Raw genomic sequence first — 24,964 nt, forward strand, 5'->3', positions numbered from 1 at the left:
GAACCATGTTTTAAGGCACTACCATGCTGTATTGAGGTCCTGCTACACAGTAGACTCTCAGTGTAAGTGACTCCTTAATGTCTTCCATATGATGTTTAGCATTAGAGTGCAGTGGATGTTGACAATCAGTTTTTAAGACCATGTGCAGAGCTTCATGAGGAAGCTTGCCAAGCAGCTACTCGTAAACTCTAAACAGACACCAGGTATTTTCTTTCATAGGCATTAATAGTAATTCAGCAAAAACTCACAAAGAATAATATTTTTAAAAGAAAGCAACCAGCTTGCATATTTCTGTTAAAATTACTTTTATCCACATGAAGCTTTTTCATTACTTGTCCTTCATTAATTTTAGCTTAAAATTATCATGGATCATATTATGTCCAGAGCAAAATGCTTAAAATGAGTTTTTAGACAGGAGAAGATTTAGGAAAAACAAATTTAATATAATGAATTCAGAATAAGTATTACTAATACTGAAGTACTGAATAAGCACAGCAGGTAGTGTTGCCAGGTGTCCGGTTTTTGGCTGGGGCGGGGCTGGCAGGCTCCACGCGGCTCCCCAGAAGTGGCGACATGTCCTTCGGCTCCTAGGTGGAGGGCCAGCCGGGGGCGGGGGGGCGGCGCTCCGCGCACTGCCCCTGCCCCTGCCCTGAGCCCTGGCTCTGCAGCTCCCATTGACCAGGAACCGTGGCCAATGGGAGCTGCTGGGGCGGCGTCTGCAGGCAGAGGCAGTGCACATCGTGCAGAGCCGCCTGGTCGCCCCTACACATAGGAACCAAGGGACATGTCGCTGCTTCTGGGGAATCCCCTGAGCCTGCTCCTTGCACCCCCTCTCGTGCCCCAACCCCATGCTCCAGCCCTGAGCCCCCTCTCACATCCAAACTTCCTCCCAGAGCCCGCACCCCCATCCTGCACCCCCAGCCCTGAGCCCCTTCCTGCACCCAAACTCCCTCCCACAGCCTGCACCCCACACCGCCTCCCACACTCCTACCCCAGCCCTGAGCCCCCTCCTATATCCAAACTCCCTCCCAGAACTTGCACCCCCAGCCCTGAGCCCCCTCTCACCTCTTGCCCCAGCCCAGTGAAAATGAATGAGTGAGGGTGGGGGAGAGCAAGTGACAGAGGGTGGAGGGATGGAGTGAGTGGGGGTGGGGCACGGACGGGCCTCAGGGCAGGGGGCGGGGCAAGGGTGTTCGGTTTTGTGGGATTAGAAAGTTGGCAAGCCTAACAGCAGGATTTTTTTTTTAACTGACTGCCTGAGGCTAACACACACTATTTAAGGAAAGAAGAGTTTGAGGTCTTACAATCCAGAATGCATTATTTCATTCAAGTGTTCAGTGGATACCTGGATTGCATCACACAAACTCTTAGACATATGGAGTTGGATTTTCAGAAGCACCTATGTGATTTAGAAGCACAAGTCTCATTAACTTTCAATGGGACTTGTGCTCCTAAGTCACTTAAGTGCTTTTGATGTGCATTTAATAACTTCTATTACTCCATGGGGACTGCATGCATTATAATAAATTCCTAAACATATGGATACATTTAGCATGACTTTTCCATGCGGCTAGTGCCAAAGATGTTTTAAAAAGCATCATAAGAGCGGCATGAAGGTGCATGGGAATAGATGAAACATTCCATTAAGCCTCTTCAAAACAAAACTAAACAAAAATCACTTGCTTTTTCTCAAAATTCTTAGTAACTAAATCTTATCTAAAGATGGAAAGTTAATGCCTAACATACTGTGCAGCCATTGAAAATAGGAACATTAAAATCATGTTCAGGGAAGCAATTCTAGGAAGTCTAAAAATCTGAAACTTAAGCCTCAAGTGCTATGTAGCTCTAAAACAGTCATTGCTGTACTCTGCAGTTTTTTCTGTTCTCACCGAAACTATGATGTCATGCATGCTCATTACAAGATGCTTCTTTTTGACCCATCAGTGAACACACAAGGTGTGTCCCTTCCCATCAGTGTTAACACCCATAATTTTTATGAACTGAAGTGTTTAATGACTAATATATACAGAATTAATGCTGGGCTTTCATTTTTAATGTATTACTTTGTGTGTTCAGTGCCCATTTTCTTATCCCAATAAAGCATGAGGATTATCAATCTTAAATTTTGCATTTACATGGTCAGATTGTCACAACTTCATTGTTGTTATAACTTGCAGGAGTTTGCATCTAATTTCATTGTTGTTTTTTTAATTTAAGGATTAGCTGAAAAATCTTTAAAGAAAAAACCTCTTAAGTATCCAATTTATTAGTAGAATATGTGGAGATACTTAGGCACAGATTTTTAAAGCCATGTAGGCATTGCTATGCTCAGTGTTGTAATACCTAACTGATTTAGAAGCCTCAATCTCTTTTCAGAATGGATTTAGGCACATAGGAGCCTAAATCCCATCAACTGTCAATGGGTTTTAAGGCTCCTGAGTGCCTAAATCCATTTAAAAAATAGATTTAGGGTCTTAAATGAGTTAGCCACAGCAACACCTAAATACCTCTTAAAAAATCTGGACCTTTCTAAAGTGCCTAAGTCCCATTTTCAGACAGACACTGACCTAACTTTTAGGTTCCCAAAAAATCATTAGGATTCACAAAGCCTGAGTTAGGTACCTTGCTCCCTTTACAATAAATGGGGAGAGAAGGGTGTCTCAGACTAGGACTCACAAAAAGCCAGCACGCTGGGTGGCTTCTCGCCTAAGCTAGCCTGAAGGAGGCCACGCTGAAGGGTGTGTCCTAAGCCATGTCCCTCTCTGGAGATCTGTGCCTAAGTGCCTCCCTCTGCTTGGAATTCTCAGCTGAAAACCCTCTCTTGGAGTTTGACACTTATGTCTCTTTAGCAAGAAGCGGGGAGGAAGAGGAATTCCCTCATAACTTTCAGTTCAGGGCTTAGGGTACTCACCTGGGATGTGGGAACCCTTGTCCAGGTCCCCTCTGTCTGAGGTGGAGAAGGGATTTGAACTGGGATCTACCACTTCTTAGGTGAGTGCCCTAACCAGTGGGCTATGGGATATTCTGATATGGCCATACCTCAGTCTCTCCTGTTGAGGCTGTCCCACTGTGGATAAATAATTTTAAAAACTCATTGAAGCAGAGGGACTGGATCAAACGTCGTCCAAGTCCCAGGAGAGCAGGGTGGATTTGATTTAAATCAAATTGATTTAATTGAGGCAGACGAGTGGAGATTTTATGGATTTCAGTGGGATCTGATTCTGAGAATTAGAAGTCTAAAGTGGCTGTTAGGTTTCTAAGGGCTGGTCTACACCCAGCCGCTAGTTCGGCGGCTGGGGATCGAAGTTCTGGGTTCGACTTATCGCGTCTGGTCTGGACGCGATAAGTCGAACCAGGAAGTGCTCGCCGTCGACTGCGGTACTCCAGCTCGGCGAGAGGAGTACCGCGAAGTCGACGGGGAGCCTGCCTGCCGTGTGTGGACAGCGTCTGAACCGCGGTAAGTTCGAACTAAGGTATGTCGACTTCAGCTACGTTATTCACGTAGCTGAAGTTGCGTACTTTAGTTCGACTTGGGAGGTTAGTGTAGACCAGGCCTAAGTCCTCTTGTGAATCTAGCCCTTAAGAACCTATCTTTCACTGCAAATCAATGGGACTTAGGCTCTGAAGTCTCTTAAACACATTAAAAAATGTTGCCTCTAAACTACATTTTAGAACAAATCAAATCAGTTCTTTCTTTATTTGTTTAGTTACCAGTTCAGGATCGAGTTTCTGTTGCCATAGTTTTGACATCAGTTAATAACTTCTTTGCATTCCCCTGCAGTGCTGTTCTAGTCTGAGAAGTGACACAGTAAACAGACACTGTGGGGTGCTGTGATGTCCTCAGTATGAAAGTTAAAAGATGTTTTCTCTGCCAATCCTGCACCTTAGAATGGGATCTGAAAGTAAAGCTGGTTTCTTGCATATTGTACATTACCATAGAGCCCTGCAATTATCAGCTTTATATCTGTGGATATCCACATCTGTGGATGCAGATATCCGCAGACCATGTTTGCGGATCAGATGCGGATACAAATTTTATATCCGTGCAGGGCTCTAATCATCATTAGGTAATAGAGATTCTGTAGGCAAAATCATACCCTGAGTAACGTCTGTGGAAGCCTACTGTCTTCAGTAGGTTTGCACCGGAGTGACTAATTTTTAATTTGGTGCTAAGGAGTTAATATATGAAAAGAGTTGCAAAACTGTCTTGTTTTCATTAACAACTGACTTCATCACCTCTTCTTTGCATCACTACCCAAACTTACCTTTTTTTAAAACTATCCAGCAAGCCCCAAGATCTCCAAACCATCACCAGCTATCTGACCCAATCATCAAAAATATCTAGGTCCATTAAAAAAATTTCTTCAGGTACACAATCTCATTAATAAAACCAATATTATTTGCTTAACTAACACATGACACTCAAATTTAGACCTATTCCTATATTCCAGGGGTCGTCAACCTCTGGCATGCGTCTCGCCAGGGTAAGTACACTGGCAGGCCGGGCCAGTTTGTTTACCTGCCGCATCAGCAGGTTCGGCCGATCGCGGCTCCCATTGGCTGCGGTTCTCCGCTCTGGGCCAACGGAGGTGGCGGGAAGCCGTGGCCAGCACATCCCTTGGCCCGCACCGCTTCCCGCAGCCCCCATTGGCCTGGGAGAGCGAACCGCGGCCAGTGGAAGCCACGATCCGAACCTGCCGACGCGGCAGGTAAACAAACTGGCCCGGCCCACCAGGGTGCTTACCCAGGCGAGCCGTGTGCCAGAGGTTGCCGACCCCTGGAATATTCCATTATCTTTTTGGGCCTGCTCTGTCTTTGAAATATCCTTTGCCTTTATTATAAACACAGTCATTACAACCACATGTCATTTTCAGTTTCAGGACACTGGTGTATTACCAGGCATTTCATGCCCAGTGGATAGCTCACTCTCAAGGATTTTGTGAGAGTCTGTCAATAGTGTTGTCAGGAGGAGGAATTTCTGGCTGACATATCAGAACTCTGGGCAGCAAAGCCCAGACCCTGTTTAACCCCTGTAATCCTCTAAGGCTGGAAACTTGAAGAGGGAGATGCAACAGTATTGGGAGGACAGAACCACTGGGATAATCAAGAACTGGCAGGGGTTCCATGCATGGATGTGAGCTAGTATTATAAGAATATTGGGCCATTAGGAGATGGTCAGAACCTGTTAATATACAACATAAGGTAAAGGGTCTCTCAGTGGGGAGAGGAGTTGACCCGGCTTCTGCTGCAGAGGATGAAAAATGACAGGAAGTGTTTGGCTTATATCAAGGACATTTTGTATAAAAATAACTAGGTTGTTTTTATCAATAAAACTATCGTCTCCACATGTGCAAACCTAATAAAAAAAATACTATTGTATAATTGTGCAGGAGTCAGATGACTGATTTCCACTTCCAACTGGAATTATTTAGAGAAGCGAATCAAGAGCTGCATACATTTTTGAACAGTAAAGTTGCAAGGTGCCATTTCATTTAGGAAACTAATAAGCAACTTTGTAAATTCCTTCCTGGATATGGTTCTCATTTTCAACCATTTCTCCACTGTTCTTGCTCCTTTAGCTATCAGTCTCTCAATGTTTCCATTGTGAACTCTGGATTTATATTGACTATTTAATAATAATAATTGCACCAAGGCTCCCATTCAGTGCTTGGATACCATGGTGATAATGCTTCACTCTCTAATGCAGCTAAGCTGTATGTGAATCATATTAAACAGCAGCAGCTCATGTCCAGTTGTGTTAGTGAAAGTGAGTGATGTATTCATTGTCCCTTTGAAATGCCACAAATCCCAGGACACAAGATTCTGGGCCATATTAAAGATCAGAAGGCTCCAGCCTCCAGGTGTTGAGCAGAAAGAGTGCAGATTGTTTCCCAGGAGGAAAAAAAAGGGCAAGAGGGGACCTGGATGCACGGTGCTGAAGACAAAGAAAACTTGAGTTATCAAGAAAATGAATGTGTGCAACTTTGAAAACATTATTAAGAACTACCATTTACTACTATTTTAACTGTAGGTCTGATTTTAAAGAAATGTACAATCAGCAGCAAATGTCAGCCTTAACTTTGTATATACTGAAACATTTTAATTAAAATGTAATCATTTGACACTTTTACAATCAGCAGTTTCTTCTTCCATGCCTTTATTCTGCCACAGATGCCAGTTCCCTCCCCTACTACGGTTGTAGTCATCCTAGTTAGCACTGTGGGTGTAGTCTTGTTATTTACATTTGAGGCATGCTGTGTAGTAATCTCTATGCAGGAAACCAAGAAAAAGCCTCAGTGTAAAGGGCTTGGTGGCAGAGCAACTCAGCACACACACTTCCACACCCAAGTTATGAAGACTTAGTGATGTTCAGCTTTTAGATCTTAATCACAATGGAATTTTCTCTCTTGGAGGGAAGGAAAATATTATTCATAAGCCTCCCATGGGCCAGAAGCAGTAATACTTTGGCATGTTAGCCTGATTCAGGATTATAGAAACCATCAATTGTAACTTCACTGTATGGGGAACTAGTTATTTTCTTCTAAATATAAATACTTAAAACAAATCAACTTCAAGTGTCTTTCTGCCAGCTGTATACAACAGAAGTAGGCAATACTGCTGTGTATAAAAAATAGTTAGTTGCTATGCCACTTAATTTTAAAATGGGTATAGAATTTCTACATACTAATTGGGTCAAAAGTAGTGACCATTCGTGTGTAATCAGCACAACCATGCTTGCAAATACTTTCTGTGATCTAGCCTCAGAATATTAAAGAAGTCGATGACCAGATCAATATGCCAGAAAAACAACTAATATAAGATTTACATAGAAATTCAGAATTGATTTTAATAATTGTTAAAAACCCTTTCTTATTCTGTTCCAGCATTGGTGCATCTACAAAATTCAGTAACCTCTCTATTGCTATATTGCTGATTATAATTTCTTTTTTTTTTTTTTTTTTTTTATAATTTTTTTTTTTTTTTTTTAAGCTGAGTCCCTGGTAATATTTTCAAAAAATAAGATGTGGAGGGAAATATAGTAGGGGGTAGATGGAGGCAGATTAACCATGAGAGATGATAGTTCTGATGTGGTTGTGGCTGGACAGAGACAGACTAACCATGAGAGACAGTTCTAGTGTGGTTGTTGCTGTACTGTTTCCAACATCCACTTTTTTGCTTTGTAAACTAGAGCAGAGAAGGTAAAGTTTTAAAATAAAGTAAATGACAAGTGGTAAATCTGCTGCAGAAATCTTGTTCATGTAAATTACATAATAGCTATAATAGTTTTTTTGACACTTGTCCTGACACATATTTGAGCTCTGACACCTCTCTCCTTTCTAGAGTTCCTAAAACACGTCAGCTGGTGATTGTGACTTGATGTGAGTTAGTCTTTGATGTCAAATTTGGCCCATCCTACTCCACTTTTATATTTGTTACTGTAATGAAACTTACTGTAGAGGAAGTGTTCTGGCAGCAAACTGTGTTGTTATCGGAGATCACAGTTCAGGTCAGTACTGTAAAGTGGATGTACTCAGTGTTTCTGGCATTTGGGTATTGCACAGAACCAGAACCTCCTATTGGCTGATATGAAATACAAGAAAAACAACTACCAGCATGAGAGGGAGAAGAGAGCACGGGGAAGCGTCATCACCAGGGTTTCAAACTTAGTAAGCTACTGCCTAGAGGGATGCAAAAGGAATTTGTTACCAGCAGAAACAATAAAAGATGACTTTGCAAACACATGTATACTTACAAAATGACAGCTATAGATAAAATGGTGAGACCCTCAGCACTGAATATCTTTAACACAAGCGGTTCTGCAGTGAGTATTCAGGGACTCTTGGCAATTACCTAGGTATTAGAGTATAAGCTTATATGTGGGGAAAGGGTCGGGGGAGAGAGTTTGGTGCAAACTCCCTTTATACCATGAATCAGTTACACAATTGACCCCTTAGATTGAACAAAGCGATCACTCTATATCTGACCTATCAGTCCACATCCTCAAAGGAAACCTGCACAACACTTTTAAAAGACACACCTAGGAGCTTAAATTTCATAACTAAAAATCATGGTTTTAATAAAGACACTGGACTTAGGTTTTATTTCAACAATCTGTAACCCACTAGCCCCTTTCCCTTTTTTTGTCCTATGACTGCAGGGGTTTTAGAGGGCTACTTCACCTTGAATGTTCCCTTAGAATACGTGCTAACTACTTATGCTAAACTATCTGTTGAATCTAGTATTTAGCTGTGTTACTCTTAGTACATTTCCCAGACCTGAAGAAGAGCTCTGTGTAGCTCGAAAGCGTGTCTCTCTCTCACCAACAGAAACTGGTCCAATACAAAATATTACCTCGCCCACCTTGTCTCTCTAATATCCTGGGATTGACATGGCTAGGACAACACTGCATACTAAATAAATCCACATATTATACCATATTATTTATTACTCAAGTCAAGCCATTCAGTACTGTATCACTCTACTCATCTTCCTTTTCAGCAATAATATTTCACATACTTTCTATTGGTGGGCATTTATTTACTAGTTCCCATGCAATATAAATGTAGGCTCTGTGCAATTAGTTTGCTTTACAAAGCTTTCTGTATGATGATGCATTATCTGAGGTTTTTAACTTGCCACAAGGCTCCTGTTCTACAGGGATTCTTTATTTTACATCCTAAGCATACCAAAGCCATCGCAAATAGCTAAAAGGTGTCTTTGGAAATTCAAATCCTTCCTGTAAACTCCACCTACAAAGTCAGTAAGTGTAAATATACCTCCTAAGAAATGCTGTGCAAAGAGGGTATTAAAAATGGCAGCAGTTTCTAGCACTGAGTCTTGGCTGTTGTCACAGCCTTGACAATAAGTCACATGAAAGCCTCATTTGTAGCTTATGTAACTCGTTTTCCTGTGACTCTAGCTCAAACTGTTTTATTTTTTTCTTTTCTGGAAGACAGCCTCTGCCTCCCTTCATATGATGGTTGACTGAGTATAGAGAATAATGGGCCCTCCAGAACATGTTTGAGGCATATTGATAGAAAAGTGTGGTAGAGTTTCAACTGTTGCTATCTGTGCTGTATCTGTCCTGTGGATAAATAGAGGATAATCTAGGATCCAACACATCTGTCACCTTGTAAGACTACAAACAATTTCTAAAACTTTGATTAAAAAAGAATATTTGTGTGACACTGAGCCAAATTGTTAAAAGCAGGTACCCAAGTTGTGCCTGTTAGACCTGCCCCATACATCAGTTGATTGCACAAAACAGCCCTTTTGATAAATACTATTTGCACAACAAGTTTAAAAACTTATTGTGCAAATAGTTTTAATGTGCAATTATCTGACTTTCATACACAGATAGATATATAGGTGGTTGAGCCTATGCACATCTGAAAATTGACCTTAAATATGCTAATACAGTGGAATACTCTCCCAGGGTAGAGGACATCATTGTTCCACAAAGAATCTGAGTTGTTTTCTCTTCAGCCTCCCCCCCCCATGCCCTAATTTCCCCTCCCCACATTTTAACACGTCACCAAAATGTCATGACATTTTCATGTCTTGATAGTAAAGATTCCCCCCTTCCCCAATGATGATCTGCTGTGACATAAGGACCTTTTAAGGGAAAGGTCACTAGGTGTAACAAAGTGCTACCTATATATGCCTAGTTAGTTCACCTTTTTTTTTTTTTTAATTTCCCTGCATATTTGTGTAGTTGCACATTTTTATCCCCTGTGGCTGGCATCTAAATTTAATGAACCCTCATGCTAAATTTAGTAACCCTGTTTTGTGAAAGAATTAAAACTGGCAGCAGTAAGAGGAGCCCAATATCTGAACGCTTTGGGCAATGAGGTGACTCTGAGTGTCTCCTTATCCAAATGTTTACGTTTTGAGTTTTAGAGATGAAAAATTGCAGGATTTTGTTTTGGGGAAGGGGGAGCGGGGGGGGGGAGGGGAGGGGGAGAAATGGCCTTAGATGCCATAATTCTGAAACTCTTTTTTCCAACCTGTATTCGTGTCACTTTGCACTCTCTCATTTTTTGCTCTCTCATTTTAAGCCTCTACTTGATGAGGGCACTGAATAGGATTGGCTGCGAACTGAGCAAGCTACCTTATATCAATGCCATTGATTTCTTTGGTTCCAGGAAACAAAAATATTTTCCCTTGATCCAACTTTGGGAAACTGTAGGGGTCTGAAGACACTTATTAGGTGGCTTCCATTTAAACTGAGCTAGGGACTTTACTTGCTGTGCAGGCAGCCCTACTGTGTATAGGGATTCTACTTCAGTACAACGCCAGTTGTAAATGGAAGAATGATTTACTTTGCCTCAGTCACGGTCATCCTTTAGATGTTACACGACAGTGCTTGGTGCATCCAGACTGAATGAAAATAATATAGATATTAATAGGCCACTTACACTATTCAACATTGTAGTGGACAGATAGATGTTGGGTACATGGCACTAGAAATGAATTACAGCAGTAGCTATTAAGCATGGTTACTTTCTTTTCTGACTATAAATGCCACTTAGTTATAGCTGGGTGCATCAAGATTAATGTCAATGCATTTTCTTGTTATAGGAGCAGCTTACTGCCAGTTCATGGACATGTTGTTCCCAGGGTGCATTAGCTTGAAGAAAGTAAAATTTCAGGCAAAGCTGGAGCACGAGTACATTCACAATTTCAAACTTCTGCAAGCATCATTTAAAAGAATGAATGTGGATAAGGTACGTTTTTAATATTTAAATAATTGTAATGTTTTACAAAACAATTTTCTATACTGCGTAGTGTACAATGGACATTGGGAACCAAAATGATAATAACCAGATCCAGTTTTTCAAACTCTAAAGCCTGAATTAGAGATCCCAGTTCTGTATTTAGATGCTCTCACTGGCATTTTGACATCTAAAAATGGTTATTTGGGTACAAAGGCAGAAAATGTGTAAACAGGAACCCCTAGTGCTCAAGGTGAAAAAGTGGGCCCAAAATAGTTAGTTGTCAATAATTTAAAAATTACCGCTCATTAGGTCCCCAAGTTCACGAGAGGGCCTCATGATAAAATGATATCCATTGGAAGATCCTTAAAATGAATAAATACTGGGATCTTCATAAGGTGAGGGGAAAACTCAAGATCATGTGTGGTGACACTCAGAATTCCCAATAGAAGTAAACAACAAGCATTCTGTATCTATCTTTGTACTGAATACTACTTACTCGCGGTAGGATATGAAGAGTTGTACATTTTTAACTATTGGAACAACTTTCCAAATGATGGAACCATGTTGCTTGGTAAGTCATTAAATCAAGATTGGATGTCTTTCTTTAAATAAACAAACAAACAAACAAACTACCTCAACCACAAGATATGGGCTTGATGCTTCTATGGCCTGTTATGAAGGAGTTCTGAGAAGATGATCCTACTAGTCCCTTCTGGCCTTAAAACATATGAAACCATGCAATCTATCCAGAATTTACCTTTGAACATTACCTATAAACAAATCAAACCATGCCCTGCCTGTCTTAAATGTAGAAAACGTATAAAATATGTAATCAGCATTTTGTCCAAGCAGGTCGACTTTCCTAGCAAAATACACATTGACAAACGAAGCTTTTTTTCAATGTTTGTTCTTTGTGGTGTTTAGTCTCTCACCTGTTGTGCATTATTTGTTCTGTAAAGCTAAATATGTCTTTACCTTTTCTTTCCCTGACTTTAATCAATCATGTTGACCCATCCTCTGTGTTCCCCAGGCTACTTCCCTTTGATACAATCAGGTGTATATTCTGTGTGCAGATAGGATCCTATCACACGTTTTACTCAGACTAAATTTGAAGTGGTATAAGATTAACTGTTTCTCAACATGAATTTGCCCAGTTTGTGTAAGCAGTAGCAACATGAGAAACTAAACTGAATAAGTTTAAAATGCTATCATGTTTCAGTTTTGCACATACAAAACATCTATATTTGTAAAGGTTTATCTTCATTGGTGAAGAATTCACAAGATATTGATTCAGAAGAGACTTTCTCTGTCTCCATTATAGCTCATTAAAACTCCATGGGCAGTTTCCCGAACTCTTGCATGTAAACAAACCATTCTATATACAGCATGTGTGGAAGGTGGGGTGGGAATGATCAGATTAGTACCTTGCTATTAGAATGAGTGTGTATTTCAAAAATATAGATGAGTTTGAACTCCATTGTGGCTTTTAAATCCATTGCTTCACTACAGAGGGTGCCAGGGCATAGCAGTATTGGTTGGTGACAATCTTCTTGCGCAGGACACAGGTGGGCAGAATGCTTCTGAGGATTTTGTAGGAGTGCACCAAGGAGCAGCTTCTTTCCCTTTTGGAGACATACAGTATCGTGGGCACCCCACTTTAAGAAAGATGTGGACAAATTGGAGAGAGTCCAGAGGGGAGCACCAAAAAAAAAAAGTTCAGAAAACATGACTGATGTAAAACAATGTAAAACTTTAGAGCCTGTAAGTCCAGTCAGTTCTATTTCGTATTCAGCCAATCGCTCAGACAAACAAGTTTGTTTACATTTGCAGGAGATAATGATGAGGAAAGGTTGAAAGAATTGGGCGTGTTTAGTTTAGTTTAGAGAAGAGAGGCTGAAGGAGGACGACATAAGTCTTTAAATATGAAAAAGGTTATTATAAAGAGAATGGTGATCAGTTGTATTCCTGGCCACTGGGGGTAGAACAAGAAGTAATTGAATAAATGTCCAGCAAGGGAGATTTAGATTAGCTATTAGGGAGAACTTTTTAACTGTAAGTATAGTTAAGAACTGGAATAGGTTTTCAAGGGGCTGTGGAATCCTCATCGCTGGAGGTTTTTAAGAACAGGTTAGAGAAACACCTGCCAGGGATGGTTTAGGTTTACTTAATCCTGCCTCAGGACAGGGGGGAGCAATTAGATGATACCTTGAGGTCTCTTCCAGCCCTACACTTCTATGATTCTGTAAGCCTTTTGCAGACATACCTAGCACTAACGGTGCTTACATAGGTTTGTCTAATGAGAACACTTGAGATTCTGTTTCCCCACCATGCATACACAGGGCAGTGTGAAAGAGGATTTCCTGTGTTCTGACAGCTCCTTGCACACCTACTCAGGGCAAGCCAGATTCTGACCCTTTGCTTTTTGAAGAAATTGTTCATTTTTAGGACCTGCATCTAATCGCATGAAATATGTTAACTAAAATCTCCAACAGACTCCCCGTTACTACTTGTTAAAGATGACAGTAGTTTCAGACTGGCTACATACAACCCAGTTGTCACTCAAAGCTAAAAGGAGCATATCTGAGGAAGAACAGTTGTAAAGGCTTATGTACAATGGTAGAGATCTGCACAGGCCTAATTTTAAAGCCCATCCCAAACTTGACTAGCTCATGGCTGCCCAAATCCAACCCGAGTGTCAAGTTGTTTTCAGACCTGACCCAACCGAAATCTGACATTCTTCCCCACTTTCCCAACCTGTGTCAACACTGCTGCCGTCTCATCCTTGGGGTTTGGCCTGGTGGGGGCTCCCCACGCCCTGTGCCCACAATCCATCTCCATCCACCTCCTGCTTCTGGGGTCGTCACAGCAGTGTCTGCATGTACCAGTGCAGCCGGCTGCCCCCACCTCACTGTGCTGTATGTGCTACAGCATAATAGATGTTACAGTTCCTCAGCACGCTCGCTCCATGGCGCACACAGCGCAGCACAACCATGGCCAGAAGGAGCAGGGCACTCAGCAGCCTCTGCCACCTTGCCTCACCAACCCATGGGCAGGAGGAGATGAGAGACTAACCGAGTCAAGCCCAAATGTGTTGGGTTGTTTTCAGACCCGAGCTGAACCCGACACTTGTAGATGGGGTCCCGTGGGGTTTGGGTCAGGTTGCAAGACTCTGTACTGTGGTATCATACTACTGGTACTTCTACCTTTTAGAAGAACATGCACTATTGAGAGGTTAGCTTAATGTCGTTCATGGGAAAATAGTGCTAGAAAATGAGTATTTAAAGGGGCTTTATATATAACTACACACAAAGCTGAGAAGACCTTAACCATATAACTCTTAATCCAGAATGATGCAGGAGACACCACGTTGGTAGTTAAATTGTTAGATAATCTGAGAAATATGAATGTACTGGCAATGCAGTGTTTAATGGAACCTTTTACCATTGTATTTTACAGGTGATTCCAGTGGAGAAATTGGTGAAAGGGCGCTTCCAAGACAACTTAGATTTTATCCAATGGTTTAAGAAGTTCTTTGATGCCAACTATGACGGTAAAGAGTATGATCCTGTCATGGCTCGACAAGGCCAAGATGCTCTCCCCCCACCAGATCCCGGTGAACAGATCTTTAACTTACCAAAAAAGTCGCATCATGCAAACTCCCCCACTGCAGGTATTGTAAATCTTGGAGATTTCCATTCCCGTTTTACGGATAATGGTATAGTAATGTCTTAATCTGCTATCAATAGCTTATATAAATATGGGGTCAAATTAGAAATGGTGTTTCAACACGTAGCCACCACGCTCTTTGTGTTTGTACTTCGCGCTATCTGGGGCTCACCATCCTAGATTACATAAATGGACTTTTTGTGGGCATTCATTTTGTTGGTCTGTTTTGACCTGCCACATTATTACTGAAGATTTCACGGTCTGGGAAATAAATTCCATGACTCCAGTGTACCTAATGTTGGAGACAAAGCCAGTTGACTGTTTTGCTGCTGAACCTGGGTGATATAAACTACTCAAGAATGTAACAAATAGTTCCCCCCTCCCACACATCTTCACAGGAAATTGCTAGCATAGTCCGGTTTTCTGGTAACTGGAACTTTTCCAGATCCTAAGTGCTGGCCCAAAAGCAGAAAATGGATTGATTTGTATTTTTAAATGTGCTGATCATTCAGACACAGTAATCTTCTAAGTGGGCCACATACAGTAATGTCCTATATCTTCAAAGGCATCATTGATTTTTTTTTATTATTATTATTACTCGGCATGTATCTGAAATGGGAATAAGCACCAAAGATCCATTTCTCAATTGTTCCTACACTATCCATAGAGTGTGGGTCACAAAACAGATGCTTTTTTATCACTTTGACTAAACCAGGGAACAAGAGGGCAGCAGAAAGATCTTAAAAATAACCCTAAGCATGTAGTGCAATCTCGTTGCTTTAATCTGTTTTTCATAGTTTTGGGGTGGGAGTAAGTCCTTTCCCAGCCTGCTCTCAGATAAAATCCACACGTTGTGTAGAGTCAAACACTCACCCTTTCCTGGAGTTTGCCTTCAACATTTAAATTAACAATAACATCAAGTTCAGCTCAAAACTCCACCCCAGGCTTGGCTGCTTCTACAGTTCCTTCCTCAGTCCAAACCCTAGATCCAAGAGATGGAACATGCTGCTCCCTACTCTCCCTTACATCCGTGTGGGGTTGAACCACCTACCTCCATGAATTAGTGACACTCACTTAATCCACTTTCTCAGCAAAGTCAACATCTGCTAGCGCAGTGGAGTGTTTCAGGCAAACACTGCCAGCCTCTTATGTTGGGTTTGTAACATGTCTACATTTTGGTTTTGTACCTCCTATATTTTTAACCTTTCATTCTGAATATCTGAGGATCTGGTGCCTTTTGTGTACTTAGGGATGGCCACAGGTGTGTTGTCACATAGGGTGGGACATGTTTTTGATGCCCCCTGAATGGCTAAACAAAAAAAAAGACCCTGATTTGGTGCGCGCACACACCCCACATCATCCTCGGTGATGGTTTAGCACCCATGGCAACAACCCTGATAGCCAACTCCCTGTGTACTTCCCTGAGTGGTAGTTCCCTACCTCCCTTCAAAAAAGGAAAATTGCTAAGCTCTATTGCTAATTCAAAGTGAATGGTTTTAAAAATACTTATTAATAAGTATAAGCTTAACGTGGATGGCAAATCAGACCATCTGCAGAGGGAATTAGGCTAGGTCTACACTACAGCGGGGGGTCGACCTAAGATACGCAACTTCAGCTACGTGAATAGCGTAGCTGAAGTGGCGTATTTTAGGTCGACTTACCTGGCTGTGAGGACGGCGGCAAGTCGACCGCTACTGCGCCGCCGTTGACTCCGCTACCGCCTCTTGCCGCGGTGGATTTCCGGAGTCGACGGTAGAGCCATCAGGGATCAATTTTATCGCGTCTTCACTAGACGCGGTAAGTCGATCCCCGATAGACCTATTGCTACCTGCCGGATCAGCGGGTAGTGAAGACATAGCCTTAGTGAGTGTTGCTAATAGCTGGAAGATTCTGAGGAAATGGAATAGCTTTCAGTATTTGAACTGGGCAAGAGAGGTGTGGGTGGTAATGCCATATCCTCAGTCTTCAGGCTGTTGCTAGTTTGAAGAAGAAAATTAAAAGCGACACTGGAGGAAAAATGGAGAGACACAAGACATTTCCCCAATTCAAGCGCTGGGTGGGACAAATAGATCTTCTGACAATTTCTAGACAGAATTTGAAGACTGGTACATTGGTTTTCTTTCCATTAATTTAAATATAGTCCAGAATTAGTGTTTATCTGCAAAGCTATTTTGATATTTTTTTCTACAAGATGCCAAATGGAGAATTTTTGTATACTTCGTCAGTTGTCCATTATATCTAGAACAAGATTCTATGTTTAGTCAAAAGTGTTGATAGCTCATTGGAGAGTGGGTTTAACCCATTGAGTAACGTGTATTTTAGTTTCACCAATATGTCATGTCTTAAGTCATGTAAATTGCACTGTCTAAAGGAATAAGGTCTCTTATTGGATGAGAATATTTACACTTACCAATAGAGTCCCAAGAGGAATATATCCTGTATGTATATACTAGGGCTGACAACCAGGTAAAAAATAATCACGATTAATCGTGCGGTTAAAAAAAAAAATCACGATTAATTGTGCGATTAATCGCACTGTTAAACAATAATAGAATACCATTTATTTAAATATTTTTGGATACTTTCTACATTTTCAAATATATTAATTTCAATTATAAAACAGAATACAAAGTGTACACTGCTCATTTTATATTTATTTTTATTACAAATCTTTGCACTGCAAAAAACAAAAGAAATTGTATTTTTCAATTTACCTAATACAAGTACTGTAGTGCAATCTCTTTATCATGAAAGTTGAACTTACAAATGTAGAATTATGTACAAAAAATAATTGCATTCAAAAATAAAACAATGTAAAACTTTAGAGCCTATAAGTCCACTCAGTCCTAGTTCTTGTTCAGCCAGTCGCTCAGACACACAAGTTTGTTTACATTTGCAGGAGATAATGCTGCCCGCTTCTTGTTCACAATGTCACCTGAAAGTGAGAATAGGTGTTCTCATGGCACTGTTGTAGCCGGCGTCACAAGATATTTACATGCTAGATGTGCTAAAGTTTCATGTGTTCTTCTTGCTTCAACCACCATAGCAAACCTAGCATAGGTGGTGCATAATGGAGGCTGGGGGAGGCCAAACCTTGCGCCGTCGAGGGCGGGGGGGAGAGAACGACAGTGCAAGATTTGGGGACCCCTGAAAAATTTCCCCCCATCACAGCCCAGGGCTGGAGGAGCTCTTGCTCCCCGCTACAGCTCTGGAGCTGCGGTGGGGGCACAGGCCTTTTCTGATCTTGGGGCGGTGGGGGGGGGGAGAGCTAGTGGGGGGCCTGGCCTCAAAGAGGAAGGGGCAGAGTGGAGATGGAATGGAGGCAGGCCCATGGGTGGATGGAATGGGGTGGGGCTGCAGTCGAAGCGGGAGGGGCTCCGGGCTCGGCTCTTCAGCCAGGGCAGAGAGCTCTGCCGCGGTCCCAGCCGAGCTCTCCCCCACCCCCTTGGCCACGGGGGAGGAGGGGGATAGAGCAGTGAGTGGGGGCAGGCCCTCGGCCGGAAGAGGTGGGCAGGGGGCTAGCCTCCCCAAGGGAAAGCTTCACCCACTGCCCACTAAACCTAGGATGAGAAACTTAAAATTGCAGATACTAGGGCCTGGCAAAGAAGCAACAAGAGCTTCTTGGTCCCATTCAGATGCTCTCCTGACGTAAGTAGGCAGCGGAGTGATCTCTTGGATCACGTCAGTGCAGGGAGTGCCCTGAGGATGTAGTTGTGTGAATGGATATTGATTGCATGTGCCTATAAAGATAGCTGCATTCTGTCCACTGCAATCAAATCATTTTGTGGGATATTCAGATGCAGTCAGCATTGGTCTAACTTCGTTCCTGTTGAAGTCAGTGGTAAAACTCCCATTTACTTAAGTGGGGGCAGAGTTAGGTCACTGCTGAGTGCTTTTGAAAACTCTGTTTAATGCTCTTTGCATGCATGGTGCGTTGTATTAAGCTGCTTTTAAAAGCGTTTAGAAATAAAGCAGATGCCTTTTTGACTATTAACATTAGTTTGCTAGCAAAATGCTAAATTATACAATGAGTATTCTCTCACTCTTCTACAGGACTAAAACTGCTCCAAATGTGCGTGAAAACTTCATTGGTCAGATTTTCAAAAATGCTCTCAAATTGTTCTGTAATATCTGCACTTGTATGATTATCTGCTTGCAAACGAGGATAACCATTGTACATGCAAAAACATTGATTTTATAGTATCTCAAATTTTCGGCACTTCACAAAAATGAAGGTGACATCTGGTACAAAAATGCTAATTAGACTCTGTGAAGTATGAGTGTGCAGGCAAGCACATACAAAAACTTCTGTGGATACAGTGTAGAAGGTCCCTTCTGAAAGTTTGGGTTATGTTGGTTCAGGGAGGGTCCTGAGGATGCAGATCTGTGTGTGAATGCTGATATATAATGCTTAGAGTGTCAAGAACAGGATAGATGTGTGGACACTAAAACTTATTTTTAAAAAATTTTTAAGTATATGTTTCCTTTTAATTCTGGCTAATATATTTTATAAATTAGTCAAATAATTCCAAGAAACATGACTAATATATATTTAGTAAGGCTGTCGATTAATCGCAGTTAACTCATGCGATTAATGCAAAACAGTTAATCGCGATTTTAAAAAATTAATCGCAGTTTTAATCGCACTATTAAACAATAAAATACCAATTGAAATTTATTAAATATTTTGGATGTTTTTCTACATTTTCATATCATATTCTGTGTTATAATTGAAATTAAAGCATATATTGTTTATTACAAATATTTGCACTGTAAAAATGATAAACAAAAGAAATAGTATTTTTCAATTCACCTCATACAAATACTGTAGTGCAATCTTTGTCGTGAAAGTGCAATTTACAAATGTAGATTTTTTTTTTGTTACATAGTTTTGTTTTTGTTATCTAAGTTTTGAAGTTATGTAAAACTTCAGAGCCTAAAGTCCACTCAGTCCTACTTCTTGTTCAGCCAATCGCTAAGACAAACAAGTTTGTTTACATTTACAAGAGATAATGCTGCCCACTTCTTATTTACCATGTCACCAGAAAGTGAGAACAGGTATTTGCACAGCACTTTTGTAGCTGGCATTGCAAGGTATTTACATGCCAGATATGCTAAACATTCGTATACCCCTTCATGCTTCAGCCACCATTCCAGAAGACATGCTTCCATGCTGATGACGCTTGTTAAAAAATTGTGTTAACTAAATTTGTGACTGAACTCCTTGGGGGACAATTATATGTCCCCTGTTCTATTTTACCTGCATTCTGCCACATATATTTCATGTTATAGCAGTCTCGAATGATGACCCAGCACGTGTTGTTCATTTTAAGAACACTTTCGCTGCAGATTTGACAAAATGCAAAGAAGGTACCAATGTGAGATTTCTAAAGATAGCTACAGCACTTGAGCCAAGTTTAAGAATCTGAAGTGCCCTCCAAAATCTGAGAGGGATGAGGGGTGGAGCAAGCTTTCAGAAGTCTTAAAAGAGCAATGCTCCGATGCAGAAACTACAGAACCTGAACAACCAAAAAAGAAAATCAACCTTCTGCTGGTGGCATCTGACTCAGATAATGAAAATGAACATGAGTCGGTCTGCACTGCTTTGGATCATTATCAAGCAGAACCCATCATCAGCATGGACGCATGTCCTCTGGAATGGTGGTTGAAGCATGAAGGGACACATGAATCTTTAGCACATCTGGCATGTGAATATCTTGCGACGCTGGCTACAACAGTGTCATGAGATCGCCTGTTCTCACTTTCAGGTGACATTGTAAACAAGAAGCGGGCAGCATTATCTCCTGCAAATGTAAACAAACTTGATTGGCTGAACAAGTAGTAGGACTGAGTGGACTTGCAGGCTCTAAAATTTTACATTGTTTTATTTTTGAATGCAGGTTTTTTTGTACATAATTCTACTTTTGTAAGTTCAACTTTCATGATAGAGATTGCACTACAGTACTTGTATTAGGTGAATTGAAAAATACTATTTCTTTTGTTTTTATATAGTGCAATACTTGTAATCAAGTGAGCACTGCACACTTTGTATTCTGTGTTGTAATTTAAATCAATATATTTGAAAGTGTAGAAAGCATCCAAAATATTTAAATAAATGATATTCTATTGTTGTTTAACAGTGCGATTAATCGTGATTAATTTTTTTAATCGCTTGACAGCCCTAATATTTAGCCACCAATAAATCTATATAGATTGAAATATTATCTATATCTACCTAGTTGGCAGAGACACTAATATTGATTTGCTCCACAAAATAACATTTTATATTTAATCAGACACTTACCATGTAAATCTTTTAATTATTATTCCTAACTAGTTAATGCTTTTCCTAACATTTTGTTCTGTTTTTTCAGACGTACAAAAAGATTTAGCTGGGAATCTCCCACTAACAAAATTAAACTGCTAAATCCCTAAAGGCTGCTTTGAAAGTTTACCCCTAAAAGGTAGTTGTAACAAGCTAGAATTATTTTCAGTGTGCCTTAATCTGATGCCAAACCCTCAGAGCCAGATGGAGTTTGGCATCTGTTTACCATTTCTGTAAATAGATGTTTATCCATATCTGTGCAAATGCTGCGTTTGCTCCCCAACTTGCATTTAGCAACCTAAGTTTGTTTTGTTTGTAAAAATTAAGAGTAAGGAGAAATGTGAAAAGAAATATTAACTTTGTTTCAAAAATGAGTGTTCCAAAGAGCTTTCTCTGACATCTTCAAAGAGCAGTCACTCTTAAAAGTCAGGGCAGGTCAAGGATAATGCAGCTTGGAAATTGTAGCATAAATAGTTCCCTGGGACTAATCTTCTGTGCCAACCTCATGTTGCCTTCATTCCTTGGGAAGGCAGAGCCAATTTGTAAAAGAGCTGATATATAGTATGAACTATGGATGGAATTTGATAATTGTACCTTTCAGACTACATGAAGTGGCAGTACTCTGGAATAAGGAGCCCCACTTCACCACATACTATTCCACTGTACAAGGGGAATACACATACGTGTTTTCATAAGGATTGGTACCAACAGTATATACTCCATTACAGGCTTCCCGCCAGCACCACAGGTTCCTCATATATAGTGCCATCTGCCAGCTCAATATTGCTCAGGTCCTTTAAATATTCTCTTATAACCTGTTTTTCCCTTATGATGTAGTAAACAGTCAACAGATGTAGGCTCAAAGTTGTTGTGAGGGATTAAAATACAACTTTTTTTGTTTGTGCCTATTTTAATTCTGCCTGTTTAAAATAGTCTGATCAGATTGTTGGGATTTCAGCTCAGAAAGCTTATGTAAGCATTCCCAAATGTAAATCACACCTCAATAGGCCACCGTATTTTTGGGGTGGGGAGCGTCAAAAATTTGTGGACAAAAGACAACTTATTATGTAAACAATTTTATTAGGTTAAAATTCCAGAAGATTCTTCAGTCTGAAGGATGTTTTGCCTTTCGCTTTGAAGTATCCTGTGAGAATCGGATGGCTAAAGCAGTGCCTGGAAAATACTGGAGAGTCACATGATGGCTAAAAATAAGCACATCTATGACAGGGAAAATAACCAGGGGAGAATTAACTGTTTGTCCACGAATGTTTACAGAGAATGAAACAGCCATCTGAGGCCTCTTGTGCAAGGAGAACTGGTATTCTTTATAATGCTTCATGGAAAGAGAAATATGTGAGATCTGTTTGCATAGGTTATGGCATCATACAATGCGAGGTGTGCTCTAAATTAATTTTTGGATTAAAATATATTTTTCTTTTTTTATTCTTAGTGTAATAAAACTTAAATGTAGGTGTTAGTGACACGCTGACAAGCATGGGGACTTGAGTTAGCAGGAATTCCTCAAAGAATTAATTTCTGCCATCTTTTCTCTCTCCTTTTTCCTTCCCCACCAAACCCTGTTGCCACCCTTCCTGTATGTCAGACACAACTATACAATCACATCTGTTTTCATTTCAATATGTAGTACTTTAACCCTTTCTCATGTTGTATTGTTGCAGAAGATGTAGAATGCTTTGGGGGCATAGTCTGTACAGGAGATGCATATGCTGAGAGGGCATATTCAAAAGTGTGTGTTTGTTTTTTTACTTTAAAAACTTAAGCCAGGTCTACACTAACCCCCTAATTCGAACTAAGGTACGCAACTTCAGCTACGTGAATAACGTAGCTGAAGTTCGAAGTACCTTAGTTCTAACTTTCCTCGGTCCACACGCGGCAGGCAGGCTCCCCCGTCGACTCCGCGGTACTCCTCTCATCTAGCTGGAGTACCGCAGTCGACGGCGAGCACTTCCTGGTTCGACTTATCGCGTCCAGACAAGACGCGATAAGTCGAACCCAGAAGTTCGATCGCTTGCCGCCGAACTACCGGGGAAGTGTAGACCTACCCTTAGTGTTTGGAGTTCAGGGAAGGAGTTGAAATACCATTGGAGACTGAAGTGATCCTTTCACAGAATCGGTACAGCACTGACAGTGCAGGCTTTCCTGTTCCACCTTGATACGTAGGAACCAGCTGTAAGAGTGAGTAGGTAGTTCAGTTTCCATGCATATTAAAAGTAATGGCCTCTCTACTAGAGAGCCAGCAAGCTTGTTCCAAGGTGACATGGACTACTGTTCTAGAAACTGGGCTGAAAACCTAGAAAAATATGGCACTATCAAGATGCTATAAATTATAAACTGTGCATTTAACATTAGTCTTTCTTGGGTCTCTTACTCTTTTCTAATCTCCAGTATGTCAATGTAGTTCTAATTGAGAAAATTTGTTAATAAACTATCCCTCGGGGCAGGTTTTTTTTTTTTCAGACCTCCCTTTAGTGATGCACATTGCTAAATTCTGAATATATAAACAAAAATAAAATCCCACAGATATCGTTTTACAAGACATAATGACCAATTTAAAATGGCTCCTTCTGCTGCTACAAAGTGGTTGAACCCATTTTACCTAAGCCATTGGGTGGTAATTAAGGCCAGGTGAAAATTTTCCATCAAAACTGTTTTCTGGTGGAAAATTGGATTTTCAATTAAACAATTTTTTCATGACATTCAAAAATGTCAAGTTTTCCTTGAAAAATCTAAACCAGAAAAGCGTATGGTTTATGATTGAATTTTTGGTATTAGGATCAAAAGTCAAAATTTTCCACAAGGCAATAATCCATTTTCCAGATAGCTCTAGTGGTAATATCTTCCTAAATGGCTTTCCCAATCATTTTCAAATTGTGGTCTACAGAGCCTCTTCCATCACAAGGAGGAAGTATGTATAATTGAACTCCATCAGAAAAAATATATTTCACACCCCATCCCAGAAATCTTTAACTGTGCATATACTGGATCACAAGTAGAGATTCAAGCATGTAGTCCTGTTAGGTTGCTGGAGTCTGTTTACAAAGACTTTCTTTGTCAGCTTTATGGCAAACACAGTCAGTGTGGGTTTATTAAATTCAGAGGGCAGACTCAAACTGCAAAGAGGCCAAGGGCAGTGAGCGCTGAAGGCAAGGTGAAGAGATTTGTTACTAATGTAAAGTCCTACACCCATGGAGAGGAAATAAATAGCACAGCTAGTGTCAAGCAGCTGAATCTATTGCATTAAAGCAAGTTTATTTCAATTTGTCTCTATAACAGTTTCCTACTATTGAATGTAACTGAGTGATCCAGCCACCACATGGAATGGAAGGTGTGGATAAGGGTTGGGAGAAAAAGTTCTCTAAACCCTCCCTGTCTTAAGTTCTGAAAAATATGAAAGTTTGAGAACCACATCTATATCCCATTACTGATCTGACTTTCACATGATCCAGAGGAGAAAAGATCCTTAGTCTCTGCTAAGTTACTGGAGTGTACAACCATGATAGTTCAGCATATTACTTACCGGTATCTTGTTAAGATTTACTACTTCGAACTGTAACATTTGTTTTAGACCAGCTGCCTCCATTCATGCCTTCTACTTCAAATGATCAGTTAAAGGTTTTACTGGAAACAATATTTTTTTCCAACAAATCCCTCTATGATGCCTTGTAATTTATATTCCTGATGGATTCAACTGCTTCAACAACAGCAAAAAAACTGCCTGAAGTGGCAAGCAGAGCATATGTGCTCTTTGATTAATATCTAATGAAAGGAGTTGAAACTGCATTGCAAAAAATATATGGGGCTTAATGTTTATTATGTTAGGTTCTAATTATACACATGCTGAAGTGGTTAATTATATATAGCTTTAGGCCTCTTACATAGTGTTCTATAACATAGAACAGAAGTGAGTTATTCAGAGACATGGCCAACATTCAAGAGCCAAATGCTGAGCCTCGTTTATGATACACTTTTAAGCAGAGTGGTCACACTTTGCCCAGCTAAAGCTGCTTTGGCAGCTTGCTGCAAGCCTAGGAGCATACCTAATTTGTCCAATATAAAGCAAATTGCGGCCACCCTTTTTTAATGCTAAGGTGGAAATCAGACTATCAATCCATGTAGCTAGTGCTCCAATTTGATCGAAGAGACCTCCAGTGGACTATGTGTAGCTCAAAGGCTGCACTTTGGCCAACCTGATATAAAGGTTTCCAGATCTGAGAATAGCAGTGCGCACTAAAAT

General features: G+C 40.6%; 1 protein-coding gene across 5 annotated transcripts in view; it reads left to right on the forward strand.

Moving 5' to 3' along the window:
• The window catches only part of MAPRE2 (microtubule associated protein RP/EB family member 2), a 144,332-nt gene that overhangs the window by 95,638 nt on the left and 23,730 nt on the right, over window positions 1–24,964 (forward strand). For all 5 annotated transcript variants that reach the window (XM_026661941.2, XM_026661949.2, XM_024192850.3 and 2 more), the window contains 2 exons: window positions 10,582–10,727; window positions 14,175–14,388. In XM_026661941.2, coding sequence (XP_026517726.1) covers window positions 10,582–10,727; window positions 14,175–14,388 — 360 coding nt within the window. The remainder of the gene's footprint in view (window positions 1–10,581; window positions 10,728–14,174; window positions 14,389–24,964) is intronic.

Source organism: Terrapene carolina, unplaced genomic scaffold, assembly GCF_002925995.2.
Source record: "Terrapene carolina triunguis isolate 2854851 unplaced genomic scaffold, T_m_triunguis-2.0 Scaffold58, whole genome shotgun sequence".
In the NCBI taxonomy this organism is placed as follows: domain Eukaryota; kingdom Metazoa; phylum Chordata; order Testudines; family Emydidae; genus Terrapene; species Terrapene triunguis.